The following is a 20,500-nucleotide window of genomic DNA, read 5'->3' on the forward strand; positions in this document are numbered from 1 at the left end:
AGAAATGTGATAAACCATGATTATTAGTGTTTGCAAGTAATTACTGGAAGAGCATCCCATGATTTCACTATTTTCTTATGTGACAATACCATCATTCACATGATAAATCACCACAAACAAACCAACCCTCAGGACACAACATGTAAAATATATTACATATTATTGAAGAGATTTAAAAGAAAAGAAAAAAAAGGACTTCTTGGTCATAATCTGATGATGCTTTCTTTAAAACAAACATTCTTATCACAAAGGATTATGCTACAATGAAATAAAAACTAAAACATAAGTAGGAAAGGATCAAAAAGCATTGAAATTTGAAAGCATCTTAAAAACATATCAAAGAGGTTAAAAAAGAACAAGTTAAAAAGCATTAAAATGGAGAAATAAAATGCTTTGATTTGGTAAACTCATAGGGTTCAAGCTTAAGAGGCAAACAAACCCATTGAGGTTCAGTGAATAGGCACATGCTATACCACCACCTCAAATTCATCCAAGCATAAAACCAGCGCCAATTATTATTATTTCAGGACTAAGAGGTAGGTATTAGAAAGCCCATAGGGTGAGTACCTGAGGAATCACATGGCAATCCCATTCCATCTGCTGCTACTCCATTTAAATCCCTTTAAAGCCAGTTATCAGTCGGCATCATTCACTAAGGCCATGTCAGTATTAGTCAGTCATTTATGGACTGGCTGTGATTGTGCATATTAAACCAATCACCTTCTGAATCAGTGTTCGTACTCATACCCTGGTTAAAACCTAGCAGCACAGCTGTGCTTCAAATGCTACCTTGCTTTTTTTTTTAAAGCTACATTCAAAATGCAAAAGCTAAACAATGCTGCATTCAGTTACATACCAATCACTTCGAGGTGTCCTTACGTGACAGTCCACTGCAAGCAAGCGCTTTCATGGTGTTTTTAAAACAGACTGTTTATAATAGATTCAATTTCACTGCAAATTATTTATTAGAACATTCTTAATTATTCTTAAACAATTCGTAATCTTTCTCGTGATAGAAACAAAGCCTGCCTAAGCAGCATTTCTACAATCTGAACAGTGTACAAAGTCGGTGATTATTAGTGCACAGGTAATAGTTAGTGTCGATTAACGTACTCATTTACAATCGTTAAATTGTACAGCAAATAAATGACATCTGTAAAACAGTGCATTATATTAAGGTGTAGTGTGTTCTTTTGCATTTCTGTGACTGGTGTTAAACCCTGATTTGTATAAGTGCAGACATTAGAATCTAAACACCGGCCTAGTTGGTCTTCTAAAAGGCACTGTATCTAGGGTTTTTCACATTACATGTGGCTCTGAAACTGAAGCAGTGCACCGAAATTGTGTTTTCACAAATAGCTATATATCTTGACTTGTGAGAAGCAAGGGACAAAATAAGCCAATGGAATAGGATAGTAAGTGATCAGCAGACCAACTCAGACACATTTCACATGTAAGTGAGACGCTTGGCTGTGATGAACTCCTCCAGGTGGATGGCTCCGCCCCCCATGAGGCCGAAAGCAGGGTACATGATTCCGGAACAGTCCACCTGACGCTCGAAGAAGCAGCGCATTGAGTCAGCGTCGTAGAAGAAGACACGGCCAGCCTCATAGTCAAGGCAGATGCCGATTCGCTGAGGCAGTGGCAGAACACGGCTGCCATGGTCTCCCGAGGCTGCGTTGTGGGACGCTTTGGGAATAAAGACCTTTCCCATGCCTACTGTGAGCAGAGTGAAAGGCTGAGAGAGCTCATAGCACGTGTCTTCGCTGCCACTGTCATGCCCGCTGTCATGGTCATACCTAGAAAAAAAATTATAAGAATGGCATGACCAAGATCTGCTGACCAGTTGGCTTGGACTACATCCAACTATTTAAAGCACCAGATCGGTGCCCCAATTTAAGCAAAAAGTACTTTGATTGCATGCTTTTATGTACGTGTGTATGCCTAAATATTCTAAATGTGCAATCTTAAGCATAATTAAACCTATAAACAGTAGTATCTACTATTTTTTCTTCTCATGTCTCCATTACATTGTTTCATTATATCAATCCCCCCAGGACTCAATTAATGACCTTCACATCAGCTGACAGACAAGGGATGGCCCTGGATGTCGAAACAGATTCCAACAAGGGGAAATGACAAAAATGGGGGGAGGGGGGTGTCTCAAATGTTGAAACACGGTTATTCTCTTGAAAATGGTCAGAAGAACTAGGGAACAGGTGAAGTGGCATTTCCTTACAGCGTTCTGCCTTTAAAATACTATTCCTTCATCAGTTAAATAAATTGTTCCATAACCTCACATTACTGACCACTAGTAAAAGCCTTTTGTAAAGTATAACACAAATTGGCAGTTAATCAACAGAAGTAACAGAGGATGATTTTCCCCAACTACACTTACCGTGGGCTGCTGGTGTCACGGGGGGTGTGGAACCATTCACTCATCTTCGAATCTGAAGCCACACCCACTTTCACCATGTAAGAGCTTGGTTCCACACGGAAAGCCCAGTAGTGGCGACCATGAGAGATGCCTGTGTCACCGATGATGTAGTCGAGACATATGTAACTTCCAGTCTGAACCCGGTCAGCAGCCAACAAGAAGGTCATGCCAGCCATGCTGTCCACAGAGTCCTTCCTCTTGCTCAACCTCAGACGCTCGGCGCTGTAGCCGCATTTCTCATTGAACAGGAAACCGAACACTTTGGAAAAGCAAACAGCAGCTTCTTAAAAAGTAAAACCTGGTTTAAGGGCATTAATTAAGGATTAGTGTTTCAAAATATAGAAAGAGGCTTCTTTCCAGTCCCTCCTGAATTTCATTGAGGTGTTTTTTTTTTGTTTGTTTGTTTTTAGTGGCTTTTCCGGTTATATACACCCTCGGATATTTGTGATTCAACTTAATTTTTTTGTGCTTTTTTTGGAAAGCTAATTGAATTGCAAATGAATGGCAAAATTGCAAGCACCGGATTCTTCTTGTAAACGTCCAACAAAAAAGTAGCGTGAAGTTGATTGCTGAGTGCTTGATTTTGCGTTCAATTCTGTAATCGCAAATTTGCAGAATACGGAAGGGACAGTTCCAGGGTATTAAACACTACACAAATAAAGGAAATAAACTAATTACAAAAGAGGTTACTTTTTGTTGAGACAGTCAGTGACTAATTCTGTAACATTACCAAGTGAGTCAACAGAAATATGTTGAAACATTACACTGACTAGAAATGCAGTAAGATACTTCAGTACAGTACTACAATACACCTTCATTTTGTAATTTCATTTGTAGCTACGCTTAATTAATCCCAACTCAGAATTTACTTCAAAATATTTTGATTGTATAATTGCGGCCCGAGCACTACACCACTGAGCCGATGCCGGCACCAAATGCAAGGCACCAGATGCAAGGCACCAAATATTACACTGAGGTACAAAGACCCAAAAATGCCCCTCATTAATAACACACTCGCGCTCATTTGGAATGACCCTTCATCCAGCTCCAGAGATAAACCCTAGCACAGATTGGATTTTGACAGCAGTTTAAAATGTTCCACCGTTCAATGAATAACAAACGACAGAAAAGACGGCCAGACTGAATATGCTCTGCTGGTCTGAGCACACAAATGCTGCCAGATTAAATCTAAGATAAAGGTAATCATGACAGGAGGTGCACAAAAGAGGCATCGGAATACTTAGTGATCTTGTTCAAGTATGTGCATTAAAATACATACAATAGCGTCACGGAAGGTTACACATGTGGTGGCTCAGCAGTACAACTGCCACATACCATATGTTCAGTCATTAATCAACTTAGAAGAGCAGCTTCATACACTGTGATACAGAATGCATAGCTAGGATTTGTTTGAGCAAGGTGCAGAATCAGCAGAATGTCGGAGTGGCTTTGAATAAAAAGACCGGCACATTTATAGACATCGTAGACAATTTTATGGATTAAAATATACTAGGGCTGTAGCTCTTGATTAATCAAGTAATTGGATAAGGAGTACTTTTTTCTTTATTAAAGATGAAAAATATGCAAGAGAAAATAAGACAGGACTTTTTAGAAAAAATTTGGGGAAATCATAACTAGACACCATATTGATTATTCTATTGATCTATCAACTATTGATAGCCACAACCAACATACATTTGTATGGGCCTTTAGTTCAAACTACCTTGTGTCGATGCCGCTCAGTGGACTTGCGAGGACAGTGTTTTTGGATGAGATGTTGAAGCATCGAACGTATACTGTTGTGGTGCGCCAGTTCAATCTTACAGAAAACACACTGTATGAAGTTTTAATTTGAAATTATCACAAATTTTGGAAACTTTCTGCAGTTTTGTTTTGCCTGAATCTCCTCCTCATCCCTCACCGCTTTCTCCCTGTTCCTCTGTTTTTCATTTTGCAGCGTCAGTGTTTATCACATGTCCAGAGTTTAGCGGGTTGTGCGTCAGTAATAATGGTACATGGGGGTACTACTGTGTGTAGTTACAGTAAATGGACTAAACGAAGTTTAGAAATAATTTGCCTCAATGATTTTTTTGTATTTGACATACTAGAGGAATCGTTTCAGCATTTTTTAAATCTCTCAAAATGTGTGCATTAAAGCATCACAATACAATTTACAGGTTTGAAGATTCCAATTATTAGAAAGCTTTAGAACTTTCTTTAGCTGGTTTGGTAAAGAGATAGAACTAGTAATAAGGTATGTGACACACAAAGTCTATGTAAAAATCTAACTCATAACTTATTGTGCTGGTAAATAAATTATTCATTCAGGGACGAATCAAGATTCTCTTTAATCGTACTCGACGAATCGATGGTGAGAGCTATTTTTAACATCACCTGCAGGTCCAAACTTACATGGGCTCTGGAGAAGGGTGACTATATTCATCACAGGGACATGGACATCATGAAAAAAAAAAGTGTCATCATGTGGGATCATAGTTAATTGGCTAAGCCATGCCATACCATCAGAGGGAAAGTGCTATTATTGTAATGAGGATTTTTTACAGTGCTGGAGCATACGGTCTCATACACAGCTGTGACTGAACTGGGTGAGTTCCATTGGGTAGCGGCTATTGTGCATGAACCAGATTATTAACTATGATAATGTTCATTTACCTGGTGCAGGTGGTGTGTGAAAGGACACCTCTGGGCTGTAGGGGCTGTGAATGCTATTGCGGCAGCTCCGCACCCTGAATGCGTAGTGGCAATTGCTATCCAAATCACACACCACTGTGCTGGGGCTGTACACTCGCTCGGTCTGGTGCCAGTGGCTCTCCTCATCCTTTGCAGGCACTTTTCTATACTCAAGAACATGTTGGTCAGTGGGAAGAGAGTCGTCCGGCAGCCTCCATTGGATCAGGCCCTCATTATATACACGACTCTGAGACAAGTCAATCATAGGAGGATCGGGAACTGGAGAGACAAATGGACAAACATAATTCTGTGTTACCATTTGAACCATAAAGACATGGTTCCTGCATCAAACTATGAAGGACATGAAGTGAATGGGACAAGAATAGAGCTGTTCCCAATGCAGAAACAACTCCAAAATTCACAATATATTGCATGGTAAATAAAACATCTAATGGGTGCTTTTTTATCATCAGTCTTTGTTTTTGCAGCTTGTATAATACATTTTCAGGTTTTGCTAAACTTGGAAGTACTCTTAAGCATGACCCCATCCAAAAAGTGAAGAGCTGTAACCTCGACAAGCAAGGATGAAGAGGGGACTGACACACAACTAAAGAAGCCGGCCAAGCCTTTAGGCACGAAGCCCAAAGCCCTTCTCCCCAAATAACAAGGTACTGAACAGAACAGGGGTTGCAATAAACCCCAAAACTGGGAAGAAACCTCATCTTGCTCACTGGTCATGAATTCATGGCAGAGAAGAACAAAAACAGATTTATAGAGCTGGAGGCCAAGAAGGTGTGCTATTCTATGGGCATTTATGGCTTCCATCAGCATTACAAAACCCCAATAAAAGTCCACTTTAATCAGAGATGCAGTGTCAAAATGGAAGCACCATATGCCATCTGCCTAGTATGCTTTTCCATTTCCATTTCTCAATATACACAGACCTTTTTAGAAGAATTTGCAAAAAATAGACTGGGGGAAAAAAATTGAAATTAAATGGATGGTCTTAATTATAGTATTTTATACATCATTACATTACTTGCAGGCCTTTTAAAATTATGTATTGTGTCACTAATTGGTCACAAGGGAAACACACAGTAGATCCAGGACGTTTTCAGACCCTTTCACATGTTGCACACTTTGTGTTGTTGCTTTGATTCTGATTAGATACTATACTTGCCATTTTTACACATCCATAAGTCTAAGTTTTGGCCAAGTTGTTCCTACACAGCTGTTTCTGTTTCAATTAATAACTGTGTTTCAACCTACATCTGAAATGGATGAAGTTTTGTTCACTTTGCATTTTGTAAATTGATATAAAAAAATTCTTTTATATATTATATATCATCATACACTTTCAGGAACAACCGAAACAATCAATCTTTAGTAAATGTTGATAGATTTAACATTTAAAATAAGGAAAATATATATATATATACACATATACACATACATATATATATATATATATATATATATAATGTATGTATATACACATATATACGTATATATGTGTATATATATACATTATATATATATATACATATATATATATACACACATATATATATATATATATATATATATATATATATATACACACACACACACATATACATACATACATACATACATACATACATACACATATATAGTCCAAAGAAAATCTTTGTGGATGATGTGTGTGATAAAAAGCAGGATTTGGCCAGTTTGAACCAGAATTACACCATTTTGGTTCACCGACAGATCACTAGTCAGCTGTTGCTCAACAGTTGCCAGACTCCAGTCTTCAAGCATGGTTATACTAGTGAGCATAACAGTTAAGTTAAGCATATCACTGCCTGTCATTTACAGGTCTAGTTACATAAAATTCCTTGTTTGCAAAGATCTGAATAAACAGCTAACACATTTACAATATGTTTTCAGGAACAATTCACATATTAACCAGACCTTACCCCACAGCTTTAGAAGTTTGAAATGTCCCCCCCCCCCCTGCATATTTTTTGCTGAGCAGTACAAAATGCTCTCTTTGATTGCATAGCTGAGGAGAGACTTTTGACTAAATAATCAGTTCCTGAGCAGACTTTGTATACTACCTTGCGATTTTAACATCTATATTTGCCTCTGTAGCACTCCAGTTTCTCCCTGTATGTTGCATTATTTACACATGATTGAGCGCAAAGCTTTGCATTCCCTTGGTTTCTCAGCGGAAAAACAAACAAACACACACACTACTTTATAGGTTATCGAGAAAAACATTCACCTGACACAAATAGATGTATTTGGAGGAACAGGAACAAGTGGAATAAGAGGAAAGTCCATATCAGACAATGGTGATTGTTACACTATTAAGATCATACACTTTCAGGAACAACCGAAACAATCAATCTTTAGTAAATGTTGATAGATTTAACATTTAAAATAATGAAAATAAATCTGAAACTAGTGTGCTCAGTTGTATACTCTATATAATCACACACAAACCCATTTCATAAACTCTACCTTACAACAAGTATACAAGTCATTAAGAATGAAATAAGAGCAAAAGCTGTCAATCCTCCTTGTGTCAAAATCCTAGGCTATATTAGGACTCCAACCAGCTTATGTAATTAGAGAGCCACTGGTAGCAGACACACCAGCACCCCACCACCCACCTACAGGAACAGATGAACGCATGCTTTTCTCACACGTACCTCCACCAAAAGAAAGATCTTTCAGCAAGGACTCTTCCTTTGAGGTGTCCAGGACAAACTCATCAAATGAGGGGTTCGCAGCAGGCTGAAAGGTCTTCAATGACTCCGTGGCTTTCTGAATCCTGAACCCAAGAAGACGGTGAGATACAGCAGCAGTTCAACAGCAGCCATGTTTGATCAATGTATAAGAAGTGCTTAGATAGTAAACTGACAAAAGCTGGCTAATAGAGATCAATTATCAGGATTAGACTGAAGGGCACTATTATTAGACATAAATCCACCCATACAAGTCATTCTGCAAAGCTCACAAACACGTGGACAGCTTTCACTGACCAGAACCATGAGACAGACCACCAGCCACTTTTAAGTGGCTTGTGTCAGAAAATAAACAGCTGTAAAAATAAGAATTAGGGAATTTAGGGGATACTGGTGTAACCTGATGTGGAGCTGCTTAGCCGTCTGAACAAAGCAGGACTGGTCAGTCTCTTTGAGGACTTCTTGTGCGTAACCCACCAAACCGCTGTTCTCCAACATGCCCTGGTACTCTTCCACCTGGCTCTTGAGCTTGTCCAGACGTCGGTTCCTGGACAACTCAATGGACCGCAACATTTCAGTCTTTCTTTCTTGCAGAGTCTCAAATAGACGCTCAAAGTGCTCATGCGCCTGTCTCTCTGCAAGCTGTCCATTTTCCTACATTGGTGAGATACAAACATTAATTGCCAAAAGCAAAAACTACTATAATTTTCAATATACCAAGTGCTGGTCTGATTGCTATTCTTTTCCATCAGCTAATGATGTGCTTAAGAGAGGAAATACTCAGGAGCTACTCTACTCCCATAGCAGAAAGGCATTTGTCATGGCCAGCTCTGTCTCAAAATCAATCCATTGCTTCAGGCCAATTTAGGCCTAGCACTAGTACTCAGCATTAGGTAAGTGCATCACTACACACAATACACTACACCAGCATTTCCAGAACCAGTCCTTGTGGACCAGTAGACAATTATTACTCTGCCAGCTACCAACATGTCTAAACAGAGCAGTCATAAACACAATTCACTGGTTATGAGAATCTTGAGACCATTACACTATTTTAATCAATAAAATTCTGGCTGGGAGTTTTTTTCTAACCTACACTATTAAATTTATTGCTACAGATAATTACATTTTATATTGAATTAGAAGTTGTAATGATAAAATGTAATGTAATATAAAAATGTAATCCTAAATCACAATATTGTAGACTTTTGTATTTTTCATATATCAATCCCCTAATATTCCATGGCTTGACCATCAAAATTTGTATGTTCATTTTTATTAATTCTACTTGACAAGAAGAGACATGATCCTGTCTTGCAGTAGGCAGTGAAGTAGATGGAGCAAAAGGCTCTCAAATGTTTCCACAAACTACGTACCTCTGTCTGCCGAATCATGACATCGAGTTCAGAAATCTGAGTCCTCACTTGTTCCTCTTTGCTAATTAAGTAATGGATACTTTTTGATAGCTTTTCCTGTTGAGGAACAAATAAATCTATTAGGCTTTGAATGCACGTAATGGAAAGTGAACTGCGCCAGCAATTTTCAGGCAGTTCACAGCATCTAATACCACACTGACAGAAGACATTGGGCTCTGTGATGGCTTTAACATTATTAGGCAGAATTGATTGCATTAAAAATGCATAGCCCAGGCCCGCTTGGTCTGATCTAAGGTTACACAGCTTAGACTAAAGACAAAATGGGCCTGTGGTGGTTTTTTGTATTCTTTAAGAATTTACACCTGGGCAAAAGTAAAGAAGAGGCTTTAACTGACAAATGTACACACGTGAATTTTTTCCCTTATATTAACAAGCAACATGATCCGGAGTTCTTGAGAAGCAGGATAATAAATTTTTAATGAGCAGTTAAAAAAGAATTAAACTGTAAACTCTTAACAAATACAATGCGCCATCACAGGCTTGAGAATGCATTAGAAACCTATAGTTTCTATTCCAATCTTGTTTCGAGTCTGCATACCTTAAGGACCTTGTAGGCACTGCTCATGGATGTGACTTTATGGTTAGCATGCGAACCGCCAAGTTTGCAGAGGTGACACACTGGCCTGCGACACACCTCGCAGTACATGTTAACTTTCTCCATCTCGTGCTCAGGACACATCAACACCTGCAGCCAGAAAGATGGAAATTCTTGGGGATGAGAATATGATCTATATGATGATGTTTTTTTTTTGTTTTTCTTCTTCTTTTGTACGGTGACCTTGAGTGTTCAGAAAGGCGCCTTTAAATAAAATGTATTATTATTATTATTATTATTATTAAAACAATTATGCCATTTTTGAAGATGATAATGCACCCCTACACACAGCCAAAAGAGTTTAGACTGGGTTTGAGGAGCACCGTTATGAACTACAACATCTACCCTGGCCAGTTCAATCCCCAGACTTGAATATCATCAAACCAATGTGGGAAATTTTGGAGAAACGTGTGAGAAGCAGGTTCTCTGCTCCAACCTTTCTGATATTCTGCTAGATGAATGGTAGAAAATTCATACCAAAAATTTGTATGAATCTATTCCAAGAGGTTTGGAGGCTGTATTAAATGCAAATGTTGGTCCAACACCTTGTTAATAAAGAGATATTACATATCTTACATATTACAGCATGATTATATCATACATTATCTCCCTTTCTTGCCTAAAGTGCCAGTCTGACCTGACTACACATCAGATGATAACCAGGACACCAATACAAGATCTGATGTTAGTAATTTTACAGCTTTGGCAGTCATACCTTTGGTCTGAAGTTAGTAGTAGGCCCAACATACTCATGTTGGGCCCTGGGTGTCCCCCATGGGTGGTGCAGCTTGAAGCACTCGTTGCAGTAGCTCGCCTTACAGTCCATGCAGCTCTTGGTGGCCTCCTGCACAGCAGGCGGCTTGCACACGTTGCACATGATGGCGACCGCGGCACGGGCCGCCTGCCTGTAGCGCTCCACGATGCTCTCCAGTGTGAAGTTGCGGAAGAGCATGTTGATGCCGCGTTCGCCCAGCTCTATGTCACGCTGGCAACCTGGGCACGGAAAGCTGGTGACGCGGGGGGTGACTGAGGAGCGCCTCCAGCCGGGAGAAGAGGACACGGACCCTGATTTCACACAAATATTACTGTCAGCTAAATGCATAGATGAACAATCTTATAAAAATTAAAGCACTGCTGACCTAAAAAGATGAAACAGGATGCTCACAAACAATGAAACAGATAGAAGGAAAAGCCACAAGGTGCACAATGATCTGGACAATAAAATGCTCAAATACAAAGGGAGGTCAAACAAAGAGATACCAAACAAAAGATATGTGAGCCAGTTACCAAATTCTTGATTGACAAGATGAATAGTCAGATGATGTTGCAAATGTGCTTTTAATCCCCAAAAAAACACCACCACATACTTGGGTATGATGCATGATAACTAACCAACCATTTTCTTTTTTTTGACATTTTACTGACACCAGGAAAACTACAGATATCAGGTAAAGATTGATCCTGTTTCTTGTCCAGTTCAATGTATCTAACATATAAATAAGCAGAGTACGGTAACAGAGACAGACACAAAGTTAGTGTTCCACATGAAACATGAAAAATCTCAGACATAAGAGAAAGTCACTGACAGAACAAGTAAACATTCACTACATCCATGACAGAAGCAAGCAGGTAACAAACACTTCAGCTAAGAAAAGACTAAACTTAGATGCACGGCATGAACACAAGACAGTGACATCACACTGCATTGCACAAAAGTGACCAATGGATGCAAAACAGAAAAAACATGCACAGAGATGTACGGAGATGTAACGGACTCATAACGGCTTGACTGTTGCGGACATGGTGGGAGATGGCGGTGACCGAATGATTGTGAGGACCTTTACGTATGGGAGATGAACAAAATGAGGATAAAATAGGCAATGAGTAAGGGCGTGTTAGAAGAAGGGAGCATGTACTTAGGCCATGGTTGCGCTGTGCTGTTCGGGGAGGGGAGGAGCAGGCAGCATCTGCAGCGCGGCTTGCTTGGGCCAGCTGCTGCTGCTGCTGCCGCAATGACACTCAGTGCAGAGGAGGGAAAAGAAAATAAAACGCTCAGACCAGTAAGTCATCGTAAAGCCATTCTGGCAGAGCATAGAGGTGCCTGGCCATACAAAAACCACAAATCAATGGCAAGCACCTTTGCATTCAAGATCATGGTACTATGCTAAAACTAAACATTTTTTCATATGTACTCATTATCTGCCTTCAGCTCTGCCTCAGTTAAATTTGGTAGAATGTTCTCACTTTCCAATCACTAATTCTGCAGTGGGGCGCACTCTTGGACGCAATCTGATGTGTGATATTCACATCAGACATGGGTGGAAGAGTCAAACGGTTGGAAACAGGCGACAATTGTGCATGGGCGTTCGAAACACTGAGCATATTTACTGCCAGGACAATCAATGAATAGAAGCAAGTCTGGCTAAGGCTTGTAATGATTCACGTAATCTGTTATATTACACATAATATAAAAATATTTGGCTAGGACTATGTGGTGCACTGATGCATTGATTAATTAGTTAAGAGAAAAGACGACGCACATTTTAGTTAAAGAATACAAATCAATACAATCTGTCCAGCTATTGGGTTTAAAGGAGCTGTTAGTAATTTTAGTGCCATCTGCTGGTGGTCAGATCAAATAAACCACCACTTGACCTGATGATCACTTTCTGTGGAAGCTAGGGATGTTCCCAAATATTCAAATAACCGTTAACCATTTGATCCACATGTATTCAAATAAATACTGACATTGACATTCAGCCAATGGTTATGCCAAGCATCCACATGAGCTCAATGTGAAGATAGAAACACCAGCAGACAGCTACACTGTTTTCATGGATTTTCTCTAGATCTAGTGTTTTTACCCTCATGTGGGCAGAAAATAGGGCCATCACATATGAAGCTTTCAGGATAAAATTAGGAATAAATATCTCCCCAATAATGTTCACTACAACTCTTTAACTACAAAAAAGCATAGTTCAGATACCTCAGGTTTGCACATTTGCCTGCCGTACATCAGAAGTGACGAGGCACGTCTTATGCGCTCCACAGCGCTTTTCATTTTACTCAACTGTGCAATTGTTTCATTCTCAAGTTTAATAACATGGAAATATCTGTTGTGGCTGTTGGATTACAATAAAACATATCTGATCAGATCAAGTCCTTTAGTTCAGAAAAAAATCAATAAAAGTTACAATTTTAGCAATACTAGCAGCTGAAATATTTAGCTGACATTTTCTTTTGTGGGTTTAACAGGTCTTTTAATCATTTCTCCATCCCAGGCCTGTTAAACACCTATGCCAGCATTAAAAAGAAGAATGCTACATTAAAATAAGAGGGTTAAATAAAATAGGCGTTAACTCAACATCACTTCATTATCTCACCAAATATTTAAATCGCTTTAAACTGCAAAGTTAAATTTGAGACCAGAAAATTTTCAATATAAAAAACCTAGCAAGAGAAAACTTTTAGCATTACTGAAATTCACAGTGACTAAAGTAAGTGACTACTGTGAAATGGTATTTTAAAATATATTTGTGTTTCACAGACAAACTCTACAAAGTGACCAACACATTCCAGGCCAGCACACATCCACAGCAACGTCCTCAGCTCTCTAAACCCTCTCTCTATCTCTCTATCAATCTATCGCTCTCTCTCTCTGGTCGGATTCATTCCTTGTAAAAGCATTTGCAAATGTGTGGCTTCAAAGCTGCACCATGTTATCCAGTGAATATGCTCAGTAGACTTTTCAAAAGGCATCGTTTCCGTTATTCCATTACACCGTCTCGCACAAGGAGCTGTTTGTATCTACAGAGAAGTAGTGTGTGTTCACAGGGGTTCTACAAACACCGTACTCACTACAGCTATTCAAATTATGTAACCCACATCTACCTCTCCCTCCGAACGACCTTCTGAGTGAGGCTGCAAGCAACAAACAGAGAAGTGATATAAAATAAGAGTAACACAGAACAAATGTGAACAAATGTAGCATGAGACCTGGCTTACAGCCCAGGATTGCACAAACATGAAATCATATTACATGTCACACATTTCAATGCAAAGCTGACACTGTAGATGAGGACAACAGGAACATAGTTGTTAATTCACAGGAGCTTGATGCGTATCTTTCGGCCAAAAATAAAGCTGAATTATTTGTTTAAGCAAATGCTGGGTGATATAAAAGAAGCCTGGAGGTTCTTGTCCCAAGGTTTGTTCGGTTTGATTTAATCCTCCTAATGCCAGACTGCCTCACCATGACAACACTTTGTAGGAGGTAGAACTAGAAAACATTGGTCAATTTCTCCTCTCTGCTGGGGGTCCACACAGAACATGTCTATAGCTAACTAAATAAGCCATTTCTGCTAAAATATACAGAGAACAGAGAACTCCAAATGTAAGGAAACAATTTATAGTAAGTGCAAAATTAACTAAAACATTATTGTATGCAGGAACGGGAGCAGTAGACCATCAGCACTGAAGATCCTGCTAAAATCGATGCATATGTTCATTGATCTAAGACTGACAAGTGTAATTAACAGGTTTGACACTAGTCAAACCTGAATAGTTAAAGAGTAATTCATTAGAAAGCTAAATATTTGCATAAGGCAGTATAACTTTCCTTCTTTTGCTTTCTACCTCCTTAAACCACATTCATGTTTACATTTATGAACTAGGCACCCAGAGGTAACAAATTCAACAGCCATTCTTGCACTTTCTATCAGTTTCATAGCAAATGAACAGACTAAATATAAACAATTCTCTAAAGGACATTATTGCATATTCAAGTGTCAGATGCGTGTGTCTATTGAGACTCAGAGTTGGGACGCACCTGATCGGACCAGCCTGTCAAGCCTCTCCATGCTGGGAGACGGCACTCTGGACCGAGGGCTTCCAGGGTTCGAGCACTCTGACCCGGCGTCCGTGCTGAAAGAGTCGTCATGGTTTAACATGAGCAGCTCTTTGACACATTTGTGACAAACACTATGCTGGCATGGCAGGATGAGGGGGTGTGTGAACAGTTCCTTGCAAATGGGGCAGATCAGCTCACGCTCTATGTTCTTTATAGGGACCTGCAAATAATGCAAGAGAGAGAGAGAGAGAGAGAGAGAGAGAGAGAGAGAGAGAGATCAGGCTTCAGTTACTCTGGTTGAATAAGAACAGTACTGAGATATCTGGGCAGAAAACTTTTTTTTTAAACTTTTCATTCATTTTTAAAATTCAAGTACACAGTGAGGGAAATTCCAGTGGAAATTCACATGCAAGAAATTCACATTCAAGAAAAGTTTTGAACAAGACTTGATTCGAGTTTTATTTCTTCTAAACTGAAGACCCCTGCAGTTGAGCTCGAGCTTCATTTGCATACGAAGAGCCGTGTGAGGAAATAAAGGGGAAGGGAACAAGCCATTGTTACATTTCAGCTAGTTTACACCCCTTGAAATGTAGCGTTCAGCTCTTTCAGACTTAACCAGACGATATTGTCGCACTTTTAGTCAACACAAAATGTGTCAATTCAGATTATCTATTATTAGGTTTTTATCCAAACACAACCTGAGACAGAATGAGTCTGTTATCGACAGTTAATGAGCTCCAAAGACTCGAATCATGTTGCTGCATCACTTACCCCCATAGAGCTGCGTCTTGATACCGCAGACATTGTAAACCGCTTAACTGCTTAGAATTAGTGTTAGAATTAGTTGAACTGAAGAACAGGAACTTTGCCGTGAACCAGAAGGTGAAATAAAGCCTCTAAGTCGGCACTACAGATAAAGAGTCGCTGTGAATCGGCACACACGCGCACCGCCGTTAGTTTATAAGAAGAAGCGCAGAAAGCCCGGAATCAGGGCGGGGCCAAAGAAAGTCGCCTTAGCAACCGCCCTGGCAGCCCTTGTGTATGCAAATTAGGGGGGCGTGGACGAATGAGCCGTATAGTCGCTCGTGTCTTCTTGTTAAAAAAAATCACTAATGTTTTAAAGGATAAACGTGAGCTAATTTCAGTCAAGATATAACGAATGAAGAAAAAAATTATTTGTTGCATTTATACAGTCAGTCCGTGTTGCATGAGTAAAGCAAATAAGAAAACACAACCCTGCCTGACACTTCAGTCTCTAGTTGCCAGGATGAAGGGAAATCCTGCCCTCACGTGTCATATCATTTAATTGTCCAGACTTCTGAACTAAGGTGCAAGTGTGTTATTAGTTGGCTAAACTATTTTTTTCTTACTTTGGTAACCATATCAGGGAGCCTATTTAGTAGACGTTGGGAGAACTGCACAGATTAAAGGATTAAAGCGCTGCTGCAGCAGTCTCTTTAAGTGGTGTATAAATGAGATAAATGTAAGTCTGACAAATACGGTACATGTAAAAAGCTGGAGGATCTGAGATGAATATGAGCTGAAATATGACCTTATTGACTTAGACTTAGTGCAGTGACTTAGACTCTTGCACTTAGTGCATTAGAGAAGTAGGATATGTGAGTTAAGACAGATCTGGTTAAATACATCCCTGTGTTATTGTCTGGATGCTTATTGTGTATGCTTTTTCGTTTAATGTCCACCTTTACGTTTCAATTGGATTTGTATTATCATGGTTATATATAAAATATTTAAAATACTTATTATTATAAAGATTGTTTCATTTGATAAACACCAATCTGGTCAGATAATATAGCGTGGTTTGTTATGTTCATCTTGAATATTTGTTGCAATAGTTGAGCATTTTGTGCTGTAGTTAGTGTGAGGGTGTTTATGTATAACTCTGAGCACTTGCCAGCTCTTATAACGGTATCTGCACGGTCATGTTCACAGCTAGGGGTCAGTAAGTACGAGAATCCCGATAGCACATGAATGTACTATATTCCCAGATAAAACGTTGCCTAGATTGGAAAATTCTGATTAAAACCCGCTAAATGTTGTAATGATCCAATGCTTATTTTGTACTCATAGAGACAGGGCGGTGTTTAACTGAAATGCAACATCCCTCATCATCATCCCTCATCTTCCCTCATCTTCCCTCATCATCCCTCATCTTCATCCCTCATCATCATCATCCCCCATCTTCCCTCATCTTCATCCCTCATCTTCATCCCTCATCTTCATCCCTCATCTTCATCCCTCATCAATCATCTTCATCAATCATCATCATTAAACATCTTCATCCCCCATCTTCCCTCATCAGCCCTCATCTTCCCAAGATCAAAGCAATGGCTGATTTCTGAGAACAAAAAAAAAAAAAAAAAAAACACGTGGGAAATATGTTTCAGTGTACACTTACCTCTCCCCTTTCAATCCGCTCCATTATGCTCCCGAACTCCGTTATATCCTCTGAGTCAGACATCGTAAATATTCCGATCAATACAAACGGCAGTGTTAAAGGGGTGTATAAGAGACCAAGAGAGAAGAGAATATCAGCCCTCCAGCGGCTCAGGGGTGCGGTTCAGTCTCCCTGGATACACACGCCATGAGACAGGAGCAAAAGGAAGACAGCAGGATTGTATGCACTGTGCCACATGTACAGCACAGTGCGAATGGCCTGTGTCTATAACGTGACACTGATCTCGCGGTGCTTTAGGGGTCAAATTGAATAAACCAGTAGGATCATCTTTAAAACATGAAACCACGCCCTTCGCTGTCAGGGAGTGGGCGTGGCTTCATGTACGCTGCCGAGCTGTTGCTGTGTTCACAGCTCTCATTAAGCAACAGCTACAATTACAATAATTAACGTAGTGGTAAATAGGCCTTAGTACTTTGTGAAAATGAGGTTTCAGACAGCCTAATGTTTGGAAAAGTTGCTTAAAGACCAAGGTTATCCTGGATGCCCAGACCTGCATAATGTTGGCTAATAATACAGAAATTAGTGTTACACTTCATTCCAATTAAAGAAACACTTCACCCTGAATTCTAATACATTATAACATGGTGCTGTATTTCTGTTATTCCAATAAAAAATTAGGAGTTGTGTAATTCAATGCTCTGATGATAACAGTCAGGTTTCAGTGTTTGGAGCAGCTCCAAAAAAAAAAAAAAACACCAAAGAATCTTCTTTCTTTTTTACCCATTTCCATCAATGTTCAGTGCCATATTAATGAGAAATCCCGCATAATAAAGGAGTGGAACTACGTGGCACAGTTGTACAGAGACTGGGCACGGCTATTTAATGATGGTGTCGAAGGTGGTATTAGCAGAATATACAACTGAGCAGAATATACAAATGAGAAGTTGAGAGAACTGGACAGATTAAAGGACTAAAGTGCTCTTGCAGCAGTATCTGTATGGCAGCAGTGTCCAATCTTATCCGGAAAGGGCTGGTGTGGGTGAAGGTTTTCATTCCATCCAAGCAGAAGCCACACCTGATTCCACCTGTTTAATCAGTTGTTCTTGGCTTTTAGTAGACTCTGTTGTGGCTTCTGCTTGGTTGGAATAAAAACCTGCACCCACACCGGCCCTTTCCGGATAAGATTGGACACCGCTGCTGTATGGGGTGGCAAGAGCTAATACTGCACCTGCATCAAATTCAGCATATGAAGTGGGAAAAAACCCTGGTCTTTTGTTGGCAGCAACTAACTGCAAGCTGTTGTGATGGTTGTGATGGTAGTGAGGTATCATTTCCTATTCAGACTCTAATCAATCTGTAGAGACAATTTTTTAAGACAAGGTTTTTACATATGATAAGCAAATATGTCTGTACTTTGAATGATCTAAAACAATATAACATAACCCGAAGAAAACTTTGCTTACTTCTGATTTTGTGTACATTTTTTTCATCATTCTGTAAACTAGGAAGGAACTTAAGAAAACTACCCCAAGATGACGAGTAGGAATTTAAGTTGATGGGAAATTTTGGCCTTTTCTGGTTAAGGGTTAGAAATTTGCAGCCTAGGATCAAACACAGCTTAGATTCCACTGGCTCCTCTATCAGTGGGTAGTTAAACATAATTTTGGGTAGGACATCATTAAACAGAGTGAGGATATTTTTTTTTGTATTAGAACAATGAGATTAATGCAGCAAATAATACTATAATAGTAGAGGTCTTTCTCACTTAACGAGACAAACTACTCTGCTACTATTCTACTCTGAAACTGACATTCTTTTATTGAAAATATCTGAAACCGGTCTGATCACCTATATTGGGAGAAAGTACAAAATCTAAACAGATCTCCAATTAATCTATAACTTATATCAGTGTAGTTCACCTGTATTATACAGTAGGTTGGTAGTTTCAGTGTTTGCACCTTTTGCATGTTTCAGCATCATGATCATGACCTAGAGGTTCTCCAGTATGGTCTGTAGGTCTTACAACCAAATTTCTTTCATTATAATATTGCTTTATTTCTTAGTGTGGGCTCATGTGACATTAGAGGACTAAAGAGTAGTTTCCACTCTTCCACTCACTTCAATATAATTGCTTACAGACAATAAAATTCGTTGCTTCATAAATTAATTAAGCTACAATGCAAACTGTATATTTTTTATAAAGTCAATATTAGTTTCTAATTTAAAGGAGCAGTGCATATTGTTCATGACAGTGTACATTACTGACATGTGTATATATAATATGGCACTTAATTAGGCATCAGAAAGTCCTATAAATTTCTGCATTTGAAGTTTGCTTGTTCTCCCTGTGCTTCAAAGGTTTCCTCCAGGCACTCTGGTTTCTTTCCCCAGTCCAAAGACAGGTGTAGGCTGATTGTCATGTCTAAATTGTGCGGAGTGTGTGTATGTGTGTGTGATTGTGCCCTTTGATCGTTGGCAGACTGTCCAGAGTGTCCAGGTTAAGGCTCGAGGCTTCGTGTGATCCATCCTTATTTGGGTGACACAGGATAGCATGATTATAAATCATTATAAACACTAGACAGTGTGAATTACCATAAACTATCTTGTTTAGAAATAATGTCCTCTTACGGTCATATACAGACATTTGGAATTGTGTAACCAGCTCCTGAGCATCTCAAAAATTAGCATAACATCTGAGTTCATTATAGATTTAATACTAACTCCATGTTGGAGCCTTCAAATGTTTAACAAAGGAGATACAGCGTATGTAGAATGTTATTTTGTGTATTGATGTGGTAGCTCAGTGGTTAAGGTGTTGGGTTACTGATCGGAAGGTCATGGGTTTGAACCCCATTTCCACCAAGCTGCCACTACTGGGCCCCTGAGCAAGGCCCTTAACCCTCAGTTGTAAGGGTGTCTGCTAAATGCCATAAATGTACGTGATTGAGAGGTTGTTTACCTCAAAGTCTTCATGGGGTTGGCAACCTCTCTTTGAAGGTCCAAAATCATGAAGTGGAATACAATAGGAGCTGGTACAATCTTCAAATGCCTCAGGATGGGCATTGTGAGGTAGAAAAGGAGAAACAAGTGAAGAGGAATTCTGGTGTTCAGAATGTTAGAGCACAAGATTATAATGTGCATTTGATCAGAGGATGTATTATGTGTATGCCTGGCTAAGAAGATGTATTTAATCTAGGAGAATGTGTCTATTTCAAAGTTTGGGAGATAAATCTGAAAAACTACCTTTAGAGGTCTTTGATATTCTAGGTACTATCAGAAGTCTGGAGTTTTGTGATTTCAACAGACGCGTGATTGAAGAGTGAAGAAGACGACGCTGTAAGACA

At 39.4% G+C, this 20,500-nt stretch overlaps 1 protein-coding gene across 4 annotated transcripts; it reads right to left on the bottom strand.

The window, feature by feature from the left end:
- Positions 1-941: 941 nt before the first annotated feature.
- trim36 (tripartite motif containing 36) lies at positions 942-17,462 on the bottom strand. 4 transcript variants are annotated; one of them, XM_047823008.1, is made up of 11 exons: positions 17,157-17,462; positions 14,717-14,957; positions 11,805-11,906; positions 10,604-10,953; positions 9,832-9,978; positions 9,234-9,329; positions 8,258-8,511; positions 7,822-7,943; positions 5,111-5,407; positions 2,399-2,696; positions 942-1,799 (listed from the first exon to the last, which is right to left on the bottom strand). In XM_047823008.1, the coding sequence occupies exons 1-11, from the start codon at positions 17,217-17,219 to the stop codon at positions 1,448-1,450; spliced, it is 2,322 nt and encodes a 773-aa protein (XP_047678964.1). In that variant the 5' UTR covers positions 17,220-17,462; the 3' UTR covers positions 942-1,447. The 4 variants fall into 4 exon arrangements, with proteins under 4 accessions (XP_047678964.1, XP_047678962.1, XP_027023114.1 ...); XM_047823006.1 differs by lacking the exon at positions 11,805-11,906 and having other exon boundaries at positions 2,399-2,717; positions 17,157-17,460; XM_027167313.2 differs by lacking the exon at positions 11,805-11,906 and having other exon boundaries at positions 17,157-17,459.
- Positions 17,463-20,500: the final 3,038 nt, after the last annotated feature.

The sequence above is a fragment of the Tachysurus fulvidraco genome, chromosome 14 (assembly GCF_022655615.1).
Source record: "Tachysurus fulvidraco isolate hzauxx_2018 chromosome 14, HZAU_PFXX_2.0, whole genome shotgun sequence".
Lineage (NCBI taxonomy): Eukaryota > Metazoa > Chordata > Actinopteri > Siluriformes > Bagridae > Tachysurus > Tachysurus fulvidraco.